Below are 14,073 nucleotides of genomic sequence, written 5' to 3'. Positions count from 1 at the left end.
TTTCCCTTAATGTAACACGACGAGCAACCCTTAACGAGATACCATCAGCGAAATGAAATTATCCACATCAGAATAACAGTCACCATTCCATTCAGAGCGAATGTGATATTGGAAAATTTTTGTTGTTTGGAACAAAATCTGCTGTTAAAAAAAATTGAAAAAAAAAAAAATTGGAAAGAAAGCAACAAAAATCAACTCACAACGTGGACTACAATTGCATTCGAACAAAGCGCCCTTGTTTATCTGTTCGCGTCGTGAATATATAGGGAAGCTTTTTGCTTATTTATTTCTGCTTGTTTCACTACGTTCTCTTCGTTATCGGGACCTTCTTGAGTGCGTGGATACTTCTCTGTAAAACCAGCATTTTATTATGTTGGAATTGAAATCTTCTGTGTCAAATTTACGTCTGGAGAATATGTTCCAACTAGTGACATCACTGTAATGCTAGACTAATGAAATGTTTCTCCAAACAATGTCATTCAGACTTACCGCATCTATTTACATGACAAAACTAAAATAAATGATGTCCTAAGAATTTGATAAATGAAGGGACATTGCAAGAAGGGCTTAATAGTAATTTATTTTGTTAGAAAAATTAATTCAATAAACAATCAGTTTTAACTGTTTGTGATGCTCTAATTGTTGTGGACAGTGTGGTCATCTATAATTTTACGTCAGTTTATCACAAAAGTGAGAAAGTGTTGACAATTTTGTCAACTTAAGAAATCTTACAAAGAAAAAAATGTTTCACCTATTTTCCCATGTTTCTGGTTTTGGGTTATTCCATACTCAAATATTAAGGCTAAGGATATTAAGGCAGAATACTAGTGTTTTTAGTACCACTTTTACATATCAAGAAAGTGGCTACTTGTTCACTTTAGGTATTGATGTATCTATTTGTCTTTATCGTAACTAATTAATATTAAACACATGTAACGAATATTTGGTTATTTACTTTATAATATTGTAAAATTAGCTAGATAATCCAAAGATTTTCCAAGTTTTCCAAATAGATAACATCATCATGTCACACGTTGATGTTAAATTTCTAGTGGGAATGTCAAACTTGCGTAGCATGCGAATTTTCTTCTGTCCAATTTTTTTTGCAAAACGTAGTATCCTTATCGTATCTCTTCGTTACAGTATTTCGTTACAACTATTCATAACGGATAAGAGAAAATTCTAATCATTGTAATGTCGAGAAGTGTATGGGATGTCAAGCTAGTTTGGATAGTTAAAATCGATGAATCGCTGAAATATGTTATTGCAAAATAACCCATCCAAACCTAACTCTCACACACAGTTGCGTTTTGCGGAAGTTGATAGACATTGATTACATAAATTCACGGATCGTTTGTGTTAATTAGAGTTTACATTTGTACGCAAAACTATGTATTGGGAATTGAAAATTTGAATTGGTTAACTTTTCATTTAAGTTATGAGTTTTAAGTTAGACCGAAAAACATTTTTCTATCACTCCTCATTTGGATTTTCGCCCAACGAATCGTAGCCTTTTAGAAAACTTTATCTTATTGAAGCTAGCTTCCACAACAACTAAATTGTCTCAAAATTTTATTTATAAGGATGTTTGTAATTTTCGTTGAAACTAAGAGCGTTCCCGATAGACCTAGCTAATAGATCAGGGATTTTCAGTCGGCTATTCGTTTTCCTTGAAAGCACTTAATTTCGAAGGAGGAAGCTGCCAAAGGGGACGGGCTTTTTGGCGAGTTTTATATAAAAAACGAAAAATGTGTTAAAATGGGAACCATTAAGACTATTGCATTCCGCAGAGTATTATAATATAATGAATGCGATGAGCATCTGCTGTCCAACACTCGTAATGAAATAAAGAAATAGAATAAAATGAGATGTTTTTGAAAAGTGTACTTTTCGAATTCTTTCTATATCAGAACTACTAGCAGTAGTACAATCTGCCATAAACATTACTAATTTTAATATTAAAGTCTTTAATAATAATTTATGTATAATTGCTGCACTTTTGCGTACCATGGTTCTTAAAGAATCTCCAGAGTAAGTTGCATCCTCTGAAAGTCTTTAATCTGTTATGTTAAAGAAGGTCTTTAATATACCGGCACTAATAAGGTTCTCTCCAGCTACTGTAAAATATGTCGCTACCCATAAATTTGTAATCTTTATTTTGTAGAGCGTTGTTTATCCCGAGAGCAAAAATGTAATTTTTGTAAAAGACTGCTAATCTAGTTATTTGATAGAATCTGTTGTGAAATTCAATATTATTCTAAAATCAAAATAAGTGTTATACTTCTTTATAGATACGAATTTAAGAGGAACGTTAAAAATGCTTGAAATTAATAACTTTAATAAAAACTAGTGAGCATATTAAAGTTGTGTGAGACACGGAACATCCCCGTATAAATAAATTAAGGTGTAAAATTAAAGCTATATATATGTAAGGGAAGATTAACTTTTTCACATTTATTTTTCATAAACTCACTCATGAGGTTTACCAGTTTCATTTTCGCATCAGCTTGCCAATGCCGTTTTCGTTGAATAATTTATAAAGGAAGGTATTATACACTCTCCACACTCCAAGCTCGTTAAATGATACATTTGGCCAACTGTGGCAATAAGACATACTGATATATTTACCCACGTCTAAGCCAGTAAACAAGTTTAACTCTAACAAAGGAAAAGCCGTTACGCAGTGTATATCCTGTAATATCCAAGTTACAAAACCTTTTCAGTTTTTCTTTTAATAGCATACTCGAAAGTTATAGCGATGCAAAGAGGTCAGATTAATTCGCTTGTTGGTTTTTCCATTTTCTTGTTTTGAACGCTCAATATCCTGGGGCATGGTGGCTAAAACGAAATATGTGGAACATGCAATCTCGTTCAGACCTAGTTTATTTACAAAGTTTAACAACTCCAACCGATGTGAGTGCTATCATCAAAAAAATACCGCTATAATGTATCGAGATTGCAAACACGGCAGATTCAAGATTTAAATGAAGGATAATAAAGGTTTAAAAATAAATTTTAATCGTGCAGGTGGAATTTCGTTATCGACTTAAGTTTACACTAGTTGAGGTCAATGCTGTACCTAGACCATCAAATCAATGAGTTTACACCGAAATAGAATAACGTAATTCAGCACCGGAAATTCGACCTCTTAATTAGTGTTTGGAAAACTAAATCTACTATTTCAGATCCTATTTCAGTTTTAACACGTTACTAAACAATAACAAAACAAAGAGGAGTTAATAATTAAGCTATTATATAGTAGAGGTGATCATTTCATCAAAGTTTACGTCATTCTCAAATACTTCTCATCCGTTACTGCTGGGATTTGTGTCATCTATAATTTACGAAGTTATATCTCGGAAGGTATTTCGATATCGTAAGATGGATCTGAAGTATTGACGAAGTTGTTTTACTTTAAGTTGTAATTTGTAAAAAATACAAATGGTAAAAGAAACTTCTTAGTAAAAGGAGTACTTTTTCAATTTTTATAATTTCCGTTCGAGGTTAGTGATCTTATTTGACCCCGGGTTTAAAGGTGAATTTCCTTATAAAATTTATGACGACAAAAAATATTGAGTAGAAGAATCGATCAGACTTCATTTAAATAAAAATTGCGTTTCTAAGTCCCTTATTTGAATTCAATTTGTCTTCTGGAGTGAGATACTTTGTGGTGAAGTGTAACGAAGTGCCGCTGAAAACGCTGAATGTAATACAAAGTTTCATCGGGTTATTGCTGAGGCGACTGTTTACGTTCTTAGGTGAGGTATAGCGATGTGAAGTGAGCCATTAAAATATTGCCCTCACCTTATTTTACGGTCATAATCGCTTTAGATAGAAATATTGTAACTAATATTACGTTATTTTCTTACTTTATCGATCAAAACTACATTTTAGAGTGATCTACTTTATTTGAAAACTTTCTGTCTCAATTCCTGGAAATTTTTGAAAAAAATCGTTGGAACACCCTTAGAGCTATCTCTTTGAAAATCTTATCTTTAAAGGTATTTAGAAACAGTATTTTGGTGGTTGGAAAAAAATTTTCAGTTTTATTTTATTTTTAAGAGGGTTAGGAAATTGAATCAGGGTCGCGAAGACACACATTATATTTTCAATGGGAAGGAAGGACACAATAAGGAGTAGCCTTTTTGGTAAACAATAAAATCATAACCAATCTCATAGATTTCCAAGCGGAATAAGAGGAAGAGACGAACGAGACATTCTATCAGTTAATAGAGGAATAGGCAAAGAAGAACAGTCCCGGGAAACAATAAGAGGAAAATAGACCATGTCCTTATAGATAAAATACATTGAGAAACTAAAATTAGCGGAACTTAAACAAAGGTTTGAAGTACATCAACCAGTAGAGGATCACTGGAGGCAATTAAAACAACAATTCAGGAAGCATGGCAAAGAAGAGATGAAGAAGAGAGCAGCTGTACAAGAGTAAAAGAATAAGGAGGTCAGAAAAAGGCGGATCAAGAAGCAACAAATGCAAATATGAGAACGATCTCATTGCAAAACTGGAAGAGGTGTTTAGAGACAATGACCCAGGAGGTGTATATAGAGGGGTAATTTTTTTCAAAGTCCGATCGGCTGCATTGTGAAAACTTTCGTGAAAATCTAACAACGCTGTGCGCAGATGTGTTGCAGTGTGTCTGTAGTATTCCCGTTGATTGCGTCAGGTCGCAATTGTCAGTTCTGAGCGAGCAATGAGCACGTAAACATGCCTCGGATAATAGAATCTCCCGCAAAATGTAAACTGCGTGCTGTCGTTCGATTTCTGCATACTGAGGGGTGCAAAGCAGTCGAAATTAATCGAGGAATGAGTAAGGTGTACGGAAAAACATTCATGAGTGACTTAGGAACTTGGAATTTTGAAGCAGGGCGTACGATGTTCATGATGTTCTTGCAGTCTTTCCGTGGGATGTGTTTTGCCACTCATTATACAACCAAAATTTGGCTTTCCTCTGAGTTTCATCTCTTTGCTCATATGATACACTGTTAAGAGGACAGAAGTTTGTCTCAGACAACGAGCCGCAAACAGCGTTGAGAATTGGCTTAAAGTACAGGCGGTTACCTTCTATGACGAGGGTATTGGAAAATTTATGCCACGCTACAATACATATCTTAATACTTCTTAAAGAAGTAAACAAAGCCAACTTTGCAATTCCCACGTACTAAAATCTCGCAAAAACACCGCAATGAAAAGCAGCGAGTTTACAGCAATTGCAAGCCCTATTGCAAGATATGGAAGTGAGGCGTGGATTATGACGGAAAGGAAGGAGTACATTAGTTAATAGGTTCGTAAGAAGGGTTATGAGAAAGATAATAGGACTAGTTAAAGATAATAATGTTTGGAGACCCAAATATAATCACGAACAGTACAATCTTTTTAAAGAGCATCCACTCTCAGAATTTGTTAAACTATGGGTGTACAAGAAAAATCCAGTGGGAATACACCGAGTGTGGAGGAGTGCGGCACGAAATAGGTAGTCGTTTTGACAGTCATCATAAGTATTTATTGCTTCAGGAAACGCGTCCATTGAAGGCAATCATTAATTCGTGCTCAGCAAAAAAATGCTGAATGTTTGTAAATGCAACATTAGCGTATCAACATCTAGGTTCATCTTATGTAATTTCTCACAGCCTAACTCGGTTATCAGTACAGCTTTAATTAATTTCTTAAACAATCGTTCAAGCCCAATCTACGAGGCCTGAAATGAAGCAGTAGTCTTATTAAATAAGCGGGGTGTTCCAGATGAAGTCTGATTATTTGATGTTGATAAACTTTTTATGAAAATAAAGGAATTTGTAACGGAAACCCTATTATCGTTAGTTTTAAAATTTATGTCGTTATTTTTACTGAGTTCATAGTAAATATTTGTAAATGTATATAGATGGTTCAAGGGTCGTTCGTCAAGAAGACATGTTTGAATGTTTATTCATGAAAAAGAAAATGTGACAATTATCGCGATACCGGCTAAATAACCATATGATTATTTATTAAAGTTTTTAATTCTGTTTGCGCCCAAAGTGGAATGACATAGATCAATTTGAAAAAACAAACCATTAAATTGTAGTGTTTCAATAAGCTTTAAATGAGGTGTTACTCGATACCGTTTTCCATTTAATATTTTTAAGGAGGTAAATTCCGGATATAAGGGATTAAAGTGGATGAATCAATTTTTGGATTAAAAGTTGTTATCCTTAATAATACTCCTATTCGCGATTCTAGCGATTCTATTAATAAATTTCCAGATTTCTACAATTTATTATCAAGTTTTCCAATGAATACTTTGTATAGTTTTTTTTTCTTAAAAGTTGAAGTCTAGCACAGCACTAAACAACATCGGATTAATATTTTTATCCATGAAATATCCGTGATATATCCTACTATCAAGTGTTATCGAGACAAATCCGATCAGAGTGGTAATACATGAAGGTAGGGAGAATTTAAACAAATCTGTTTGCTGGATTTAACTATTCGATTCACGTCGACCATCGGCATTGTTTGAATGACGATGTACATACAGGGAAGAACACGAGCGTTAATTAAACCATGCATTCGGATTGCTGTTCCAATTATTTTTAGAAAATATTAATGATACAATCACAAATCATCAAAAATTTTAAAATAATACTATTATTTTTAGATCAATACATTTTTACTAAATTGACTCTAAAATAGCATAAACTGGTTAACAATTTGTAGTTATAAATGTAATTATTTGATGCACTAGTTATTTTAACTATACTTTTAGTTGTCAAATTCAATTTGTTTAATTGGAATGAGCGAAATTGGCACTAAACTGCACCCTACAGAGAGTGCAGTTTAACGAAGGTGGCGTGCAAAGTGGATCTTCGAGCATTCATCAGTCTAAAGCGCAATCACCAAATCTACAAATTTAGTAATTGTGCTATGGTAGTGTAGTAAAGGATTATTAGAATTCGAGTCGATAAAACCTTTGAGCAATTAGTAAATTGGTTCCAGTGAATACAAAAACAATCTTTTAAGATGGAACTGTAACTTATTTTCAAGGGATGTTTGTTTCGGAAATTGGAGAATGATATACTTTACCATATCATTTTCACGGGTCCTTTTTAGACTTTTTGGACATGAAATGTGAAATCGTTCCCTACGAAAAAAGTGCTGGCAGATGTTACTGTTCCCAACAGTTGGGAACGTATCTTCCCCCAAGCAGGAATTCTGGTGGAAAATACTCTATCGTTCGGTTTGTGTGGGTTATTCGATGCCACTGAATTTTATTAATATTGATTGGCCATTCTTATGCCAACGTTACCTGTCCCAAAAATATCTTGCATGTATTCATGAGTTTTAGTACAAGAATTTTGAAATTTAAACATAAATATGTAAATCTTTACTCTGAGTTCATAAACCTATTTATTTGTGTTTGTTGAAATGAAAACGAAACATTGTGTGTATTATTTCGATTGACGTTTCTATTAGGATGTAGCTACAGAATGCGGAATTTATACAAGCTGTATTTTCTGGTATTTCGATATTCATTTTCGATCGACGATGTCTCTTTTCAGCTCGAAAGTCTGGGCAAAAAGACGGTTTTGAGTATCGCGGGACATACCTCACATGCTTGGCGTTTTTACGATGGGACGGATCCGCATGGACGCGTATTTTCATTTCACATGCGAAATATAAAAGGATCGGGAAATGGTCAACGCACGTTTTATATAGACGACTCTTTTGGGATATAAACCTATAATTCAACGGTGCGTGATTTTCAGTTAATAACTACTGGTTTGTGATGAATAACCCACCAACTCAGTAATTCTGAAACATATTTATTAAAATATATCATTCCGCAAAAAAAAATACTTTACAACCCGCATAATAATTTTACACTCAACTGTAACTTTATGTAAGGATTTTATATTAAAAAACGTGGAACATCACATTCCTGAACGTCGCAGAAAAGAAGTAAACAACGATAAAGTCTCTCTATAGATATATACATATACGATGTTATATATATCATGTTTTGCTTTAGGAGGAGTGAACAAAAAAGTTAAATTTAAGTTAGAAAATATCACGGAAAAATATATATTTTTTGCAATTTATTGGCTATTTCGTCTATACAATACAATTCTGTGAGCTAATTAATTAAATTTAATTAATTATGCCACGAACCCAGTTAGGTCAACACATTGTAGGTGAATTTTATTATTTTGTTAAATATTCATTCACATCAATAGTTTTAAATCAGTAATTCAATCTGTCGCCCTATATTAAATTTTCATTGTTGAAGTCTCAACTGTACTAGAATGCCTATCAGCATTAATACTAATTAATAGCAATTTCGCAACTTTGTCTGTAATTCCGTTTTTACTGGTGACATTTTGGATTGTTTCCAATAAAAGTTTTTTCATGTTTACTAATTTAAACGTAGTAGTTTTAAAATCCACCTCATTTTTTATTTCAGCCCACATCAATTCGATTACGTTTAATTTCGCAATGCCGTAATATAATTTTGCTCAAAATCGAAATTTTATTAAGAAAAAAACTGTCAATGATTTGCTGTATAGAATAATACCAGGTGCTCCCACCTGTCTGCCTACCTCCTCTTAGTTTACAAAGAAGGTATAGAAACAGTTAACAGTTAATGAACTGAACATGATTATATCTAATGACGAAATAACACTTCTGGTACAATTTCAGAATTCTCTTCAGAGATTCTCTTATAATAAGAGCTGTAACCCCATTTTATCGAATTGGTTTTCCATATCTGCACTCAGTAAGCTTTGAGGCCATGAACCTTGAACCTTCAATACACCTAAGTGATTATAAAAATGAATTGGATCCTTCATAGCCTATAACCTGATGATTTGGTTATCATAAAAGCGTTTTGTTGGGACAACTTATTGGACAAAAAATGGCAGGAGTGCCAAAAAGGATTGAGGTGCTGTATGGAACAATTAACCATAGAATAGAATGGAATTAGTTATCAACAATGAAATCCATCATAAGAAATCTCTGTACATGACATGTATTAATTACAAGAATGAATTTTCTTAGATTTTGCATATCTGGCTAAGAGAAGTCATGGACATAAATAACGTACTAATCGCGTACTTCAAATATAAACTGCTTTTGTATGCTTCATAGCTTATAACCTACAGTTTTGCTTCTAAACAACGTTATTTAATTGGAAATGATCCCCATTTGTGTCAAAATTTCTTGGAAATACAGCTATTCTCTTGATAGAATTATATGATTTATTGATCAGATTTATTTCTTCGCTCCGGCTGTCGGTTTAAGTTATAAAATTATGGACCTTTAGTGTTTATTTACACTTCCATCTTCGTCATTCGAATACATATCTTCTTCGATATCTGATAGAATACAGTATTTTACAATTGTGTGTCACTTAATGTATGATCAGAAAGTTTAAACACCTTTCTAAAGAAACTCGAATTCATTACAAATAAATAAAAACCAAGTATATACAAAAAAATCCTCCATGTTGGATGTTGTCTTTTTCGGAAAATAATCTATTGTAAGCTCGATTTTTATTTATTTCTTAAAAATCAATTTATAACACACATACATTCAGAGGACATGTAAATGCTATCTTAACTATTTCAAGAATATTGAAGGATTTAGTGGACGTTGCTGCTAGAAAACACATTTACCCTTGTCACTGTCAAGGCTTGTGTTGAAGCAATAATTCCTGGAATGCGAACTAATTTTGTCCCCGGAGTGTGCTTTTAAACTGAAAATGGGGAGATCGTTATAAGATGAAAACTTTACGTGTTATTTTAACCCTTATTCACGTCTGACAACAATATCAACAATATTATTGATTAATATATTAACATTTGAAAAGAAAAACCCTGAAATTTAAACATATAGTTTTCGTATTAATTACGAATTAAAATATTAATATTAAATCACTAACATGTTCGACAGAGAGATAACGAAGAGATATCTTGGAATATTATATCGTACTTTGAAATTCATTTGTATTCCCAGATAAGTTCACAAACTTGCAACCCAAGTCTTTGGGTACTGGTAAAACTTTATCAACCAAAAGTTTGAAATATGGAAGGCTCCGTATAGTTAGTACGGTTATACATATAAAATAATATCATTTGTAAAACTTTGTATATGTTAGAACTTATGTATGAATGTAAATGCAGAATTTATTTAATCAAAATTTTAAACTTATAAATGCTCAGAAATCTATTAAACATTTAATTATCACCGTTAAAAGACGGCTTAATAGGCCACAGTCCTCGGTGGTTTACAACTTGAAATTTTTGGGATCCTTTATGATCGTATCGTTCAATTTATGACTTTGGCGTAGCGGTTATCGCTTTTTGGGATAAAGGGCATAAACCGAAAGTCCAGCAATAAATCTTCATTGCACTACTCGCTCGGCGCCCACCGTGGGCGCTAACAAATTTTGATTGCACAATATATCACCAGACTTTAAAATGTATTTTTATTAAACCAGCTTACGTTTGATGTTGTTACAATATTGGTTCCACTGTTTCACTTACCGAATGTAATTTTTCAATGTCCGAGTTGTGTTTGCAATTTGTCATTGTTTTTAATTTGTGTTTAATTGTTTACAGATTATTGATGGGTGATCGTATTTAGAATTTCTATGGGACATATCAACGAATTGTTACATGTGATCAGTTAATATGAATACTTCCGTTTGTGACGATATTTTCAATGCTAGTCCGACTAACATATCAGGTAAGGTATTAAATATTTTATTATCATTATTATTTGAAAGTTTTGATAACAAACTATAAAAAGAAACTTTAAAAGACGATTTATCTGCGGTCATAAAACTTCCTGAGATTTTTTTTAGAAAAAGGTTTTACCTTGAAACCCCATTTAATTCTCGGCTTTATTATCAGACCGTTGTGTGCTAATTGAGTGAAAGTTTTATACGACTTAGCACAAATTGTAAATTTATGATAGTTTTGGTTATGTGTTGTTGAAGAGAATGCAATTGAAACGGTGTTTAACGAAGTATTTGATATTAGAAGATGTAGGGTCTCCGATAATTTTCGGGCTCAGTTTTTGCATCACTTCCAGCAGGATATAGGACGACTGGGACATAAAATCTATTCCACAAATGCGGAATCTCTTCTACTATCTTGGCCACGTCTACAAATGCCACTTTTTGCCACCTTCCTCTGACGTCATTCGATAAGAACTCTCCACAAAGGACGGAGACAATTTTTCATTTACATAACATTTCACAATGATGTCTAGAATAAGAAAATTGAACAAATTTAATTTGTCAAGTTGGTGTTAAAGATATGTCAAGACGGGATAAAATATGCTCGGTGTTGACAACCTATTAGATTCACTTATGGTAGAGAGAATCCCTCATATGATATACGACTTTTGGCGCGTACACGAAATGTCCCCGTCTATATAATAAATTGAAAGAAACGTGATGATGTTTTTGCAATCTACCCTAATGACTACGTGCATCAGCAGTCTTTACACAAGATAAATGGTCGCAATTATCGCTTCCACATCTTCGTCGGTATAAATATAAATGGGGTATACTACATACGGCCGGCGTGATAATTAATGAAATTAACTTAAATTGACTTCCGTACCTGCTCCAGAAGGGAGGTGTTGAAGTTTAATTTGAGTGAGGTCGAATACATTCCGCTACAGGAAGTTAGGTGAATAGATCCCCAGACAAATTATCTGTTAATAAATTAATTTGAATTGTGTCAAGTTAATTTATTTGCTTTGAGGTACTATAGTTTCTGATTTTCTGTGTAAACTAATTTAATAGTTTGGAAACAGTGATTAACGTTAGCTATTGAAGATTGTTATTAACCTTCAAGTATACTCGCTTTTAAAATTTGTTACCCGAATTTTATTATTTATTTTTTTGTATTGAATGTTATTATATTGAATGTTATTTGTATTGATTAGTTTAATAAAAGTATATACAACAATCTAGCGCTGATTAACAATTAAAACTAGAACTAACACTGGATCTAGAATTAGAAAGTTTCGGGTTTATTCCTGCGTCTTTAGACGATAACTAAACAGGCTCTTTTCGTATATACAACATTTTTAACATATTTTTGTTTTTATTTTGATTTTTAATAGCCTGTATTTATTACCATCTCATCACCTGTGTTAGCAATACCTATTATTAACAAATATAATTAATGCTAGTCTCTTCGTCAAGGTGCACCTTCGCCTTCGGCGGGATCGTTAATAACCATCATCAAAAGATCTCAACGCCCTTTGAGTGTATAGCTACCGCAATCAAAGCTAGATGCTGGTTGTTGCAAGGCAGAGGGGATGAGCTTTCAGATAAATTTTTAAATTTTGTGTTCGTCGCGAGTTTATTCCTTTTTCCATAAACTTCTTTTAAATAAATTCCTTTGTCATCTGATAGAGAAATAATTTAGTCACAAGAAAAATAATTTCCATATTTATGTAAATAATTTTAAGAGTTGTTGTAGAGCATTAGTAATGGATCTATAAATTAGGCTATATACGACAGTATATCCACGTGTGGCGGTGTAAATCAAATTTGGGTCAAAGCAAACATGATACGGGGCGGAGGCGTACATCTCAAACTGATCAAGTTTAATGGTTAGTTTGTGTCCTGAGGGATATATACGGGAAATATGAAGATAATAGGTAAAATTCAACGCATTAAAATTTATTTTTTAAACAGATTTGGGGTAAAATTATTTAAATGATTTATGTAATACTTTTGTTTTTGCAAAAAAATACATTTCACCTGGCTAACAGTTTCTCGAAGATCGCATTCAGTCATGTGCGCTTTAACACATCGCGTATTTTTAGCTTAGATTGACGAGAGAACTTCGTACGTGTACTCACGTATTTCAATAAAGTAGAATTGGATTCGATGCAAAAAAGGGATCCTTTGAAAAAGTGTGTGTAGGTCACATGTCAGGAGCTTCGTGTGTGGTACACGTTTCCCATTTTCACAGTCGCTTTAACAAATTTAAAGATTACGTACGTATTTTGAAGGGTCAACTTTGATTAAATTAAAACTTATTTAGAAAACTTAATTATAACAAATACTTTAGAAGGTGGCATAACACATAATTCAGGAATTTTACGGTTCAATTTGTGTGGAAAATCTTTCGGTTAACTCATAAACTTTAATAAAATGAGGTTCGAAAATAGTTTTCTGGCACGTCATGTCTTATACAATATGGATTCGAAGATGAAGTGACATACATATACAATCCAAATTGATCTTTCTTGATACTCCTGTTATATTCTCGTCTTTCTTATTAGATATCGTCCTGATGTCATAAACCTTCGAGATTGAACGGTAATAACCTTTTACTTTCCCCCACATCTTCGGTTTTATTAGAACGTATTGGTTTCAAATCTCATTATCATATCACAAACAACATTTTTTGTTGAATGTTAATCAAATACTTACATAATAAGAAAACAAAAAGTTATTTTAAAACTTATATATTATAAACAATCATTGTACTTGAAAAGCACAAATATTATGAAAATAAATAGAAATCTAAATAGACCAAAGTTTGTATTTAACAATATCTTGTAGATTTAATTTAGGAAAGGATCTTTAAAATGTTAAACTTTATAATTAGTGTTTGAGCAAGATGTAAGGAATAGATCGTAAATAGGAGAAAACTGAATAAAAATAGAAATTGAAAAACGAAATAGGATGATGGTATCGAATTGCTTTTAGTTTTCTGGCGATTCAGAAGGATAGAATCTAATAAAATCTCTTCGTTTGCTTCCGTGACTCAGCACTTTTAACAAAACCTTTTATTATTTTATTCTATGTTTAACCATATTAACCGTAACATTCTTCATATTAGAAAATGAATCATATTCTAAGTTAAACATTGAAAATTTCGTAAAATTATAACTGGGTGCTTTCATTGCAGATAACCAAATACACACAGAAATTCGCGATGCATCGCCAGTCTAAATATTTACAATAATGTAAACATCCAATGAACCGCTTTAGTCTGTACATAACATATGCATTTTTGTTGAAAATCTTTTCGACACGATCATCTTTA

General features: G+C 32.6%; 1 protein-coding gene across 5 annotated transcripts in view; it reads left to right on the top strand.

Moving 5' to 3' along the window:
• The window catches only part of LOC111426971 (Diuretic hormone 31 Receptor), a 43,202-nt gene that overhangs the window by 5,126 nt on the left and 24,003 nt on the right, over positions 1 to 14,073 (top strand). For 4 of the 5 annotated variants that reach the window (XM_023061901.2, XM_023061903.2, XM_023061900.2 and 1 more), the window contains exon 2: positions 10,612 to 10,738. The exons of the other annotated variant lie outside the window; for it this stretch is intronic. In XM_023061901.2, coding sequence (XP_022917669.1) covers positions 10,684 to 10,738 — 55 coding nt within the window. In that variant the 5' untranslated portion in view covers positions 10,612 to 10,683. The remainder of the gene's footprint in view (positions 1 to 10,611; positions 10,739 to 14,073) is intronic. 5 annotated transcript variants of the gene reach the window in all.

The sequence above is a fragment of the Onthophagus taurus genome, chromosome 2 (genome assembly GCF_036711975.1).
Source record: "Onthophagus taurus isolate NC chromosome 2, IU_Otau_3.0, whole genome shotgun sequence".
In the NCBI taxonomy this organism is placed as follows: domain Eukaryota; kingdom Metazoa; phylum Arthropoda; class Insecta; order Coleoptera; family Scarabaeidae; genus Onthophagus; species Onthophagus taurus.
Note: the sequence above shows the minus strand (reverse complement) of the source record. Positions and strands in the feature narration are given on the sequence as shown.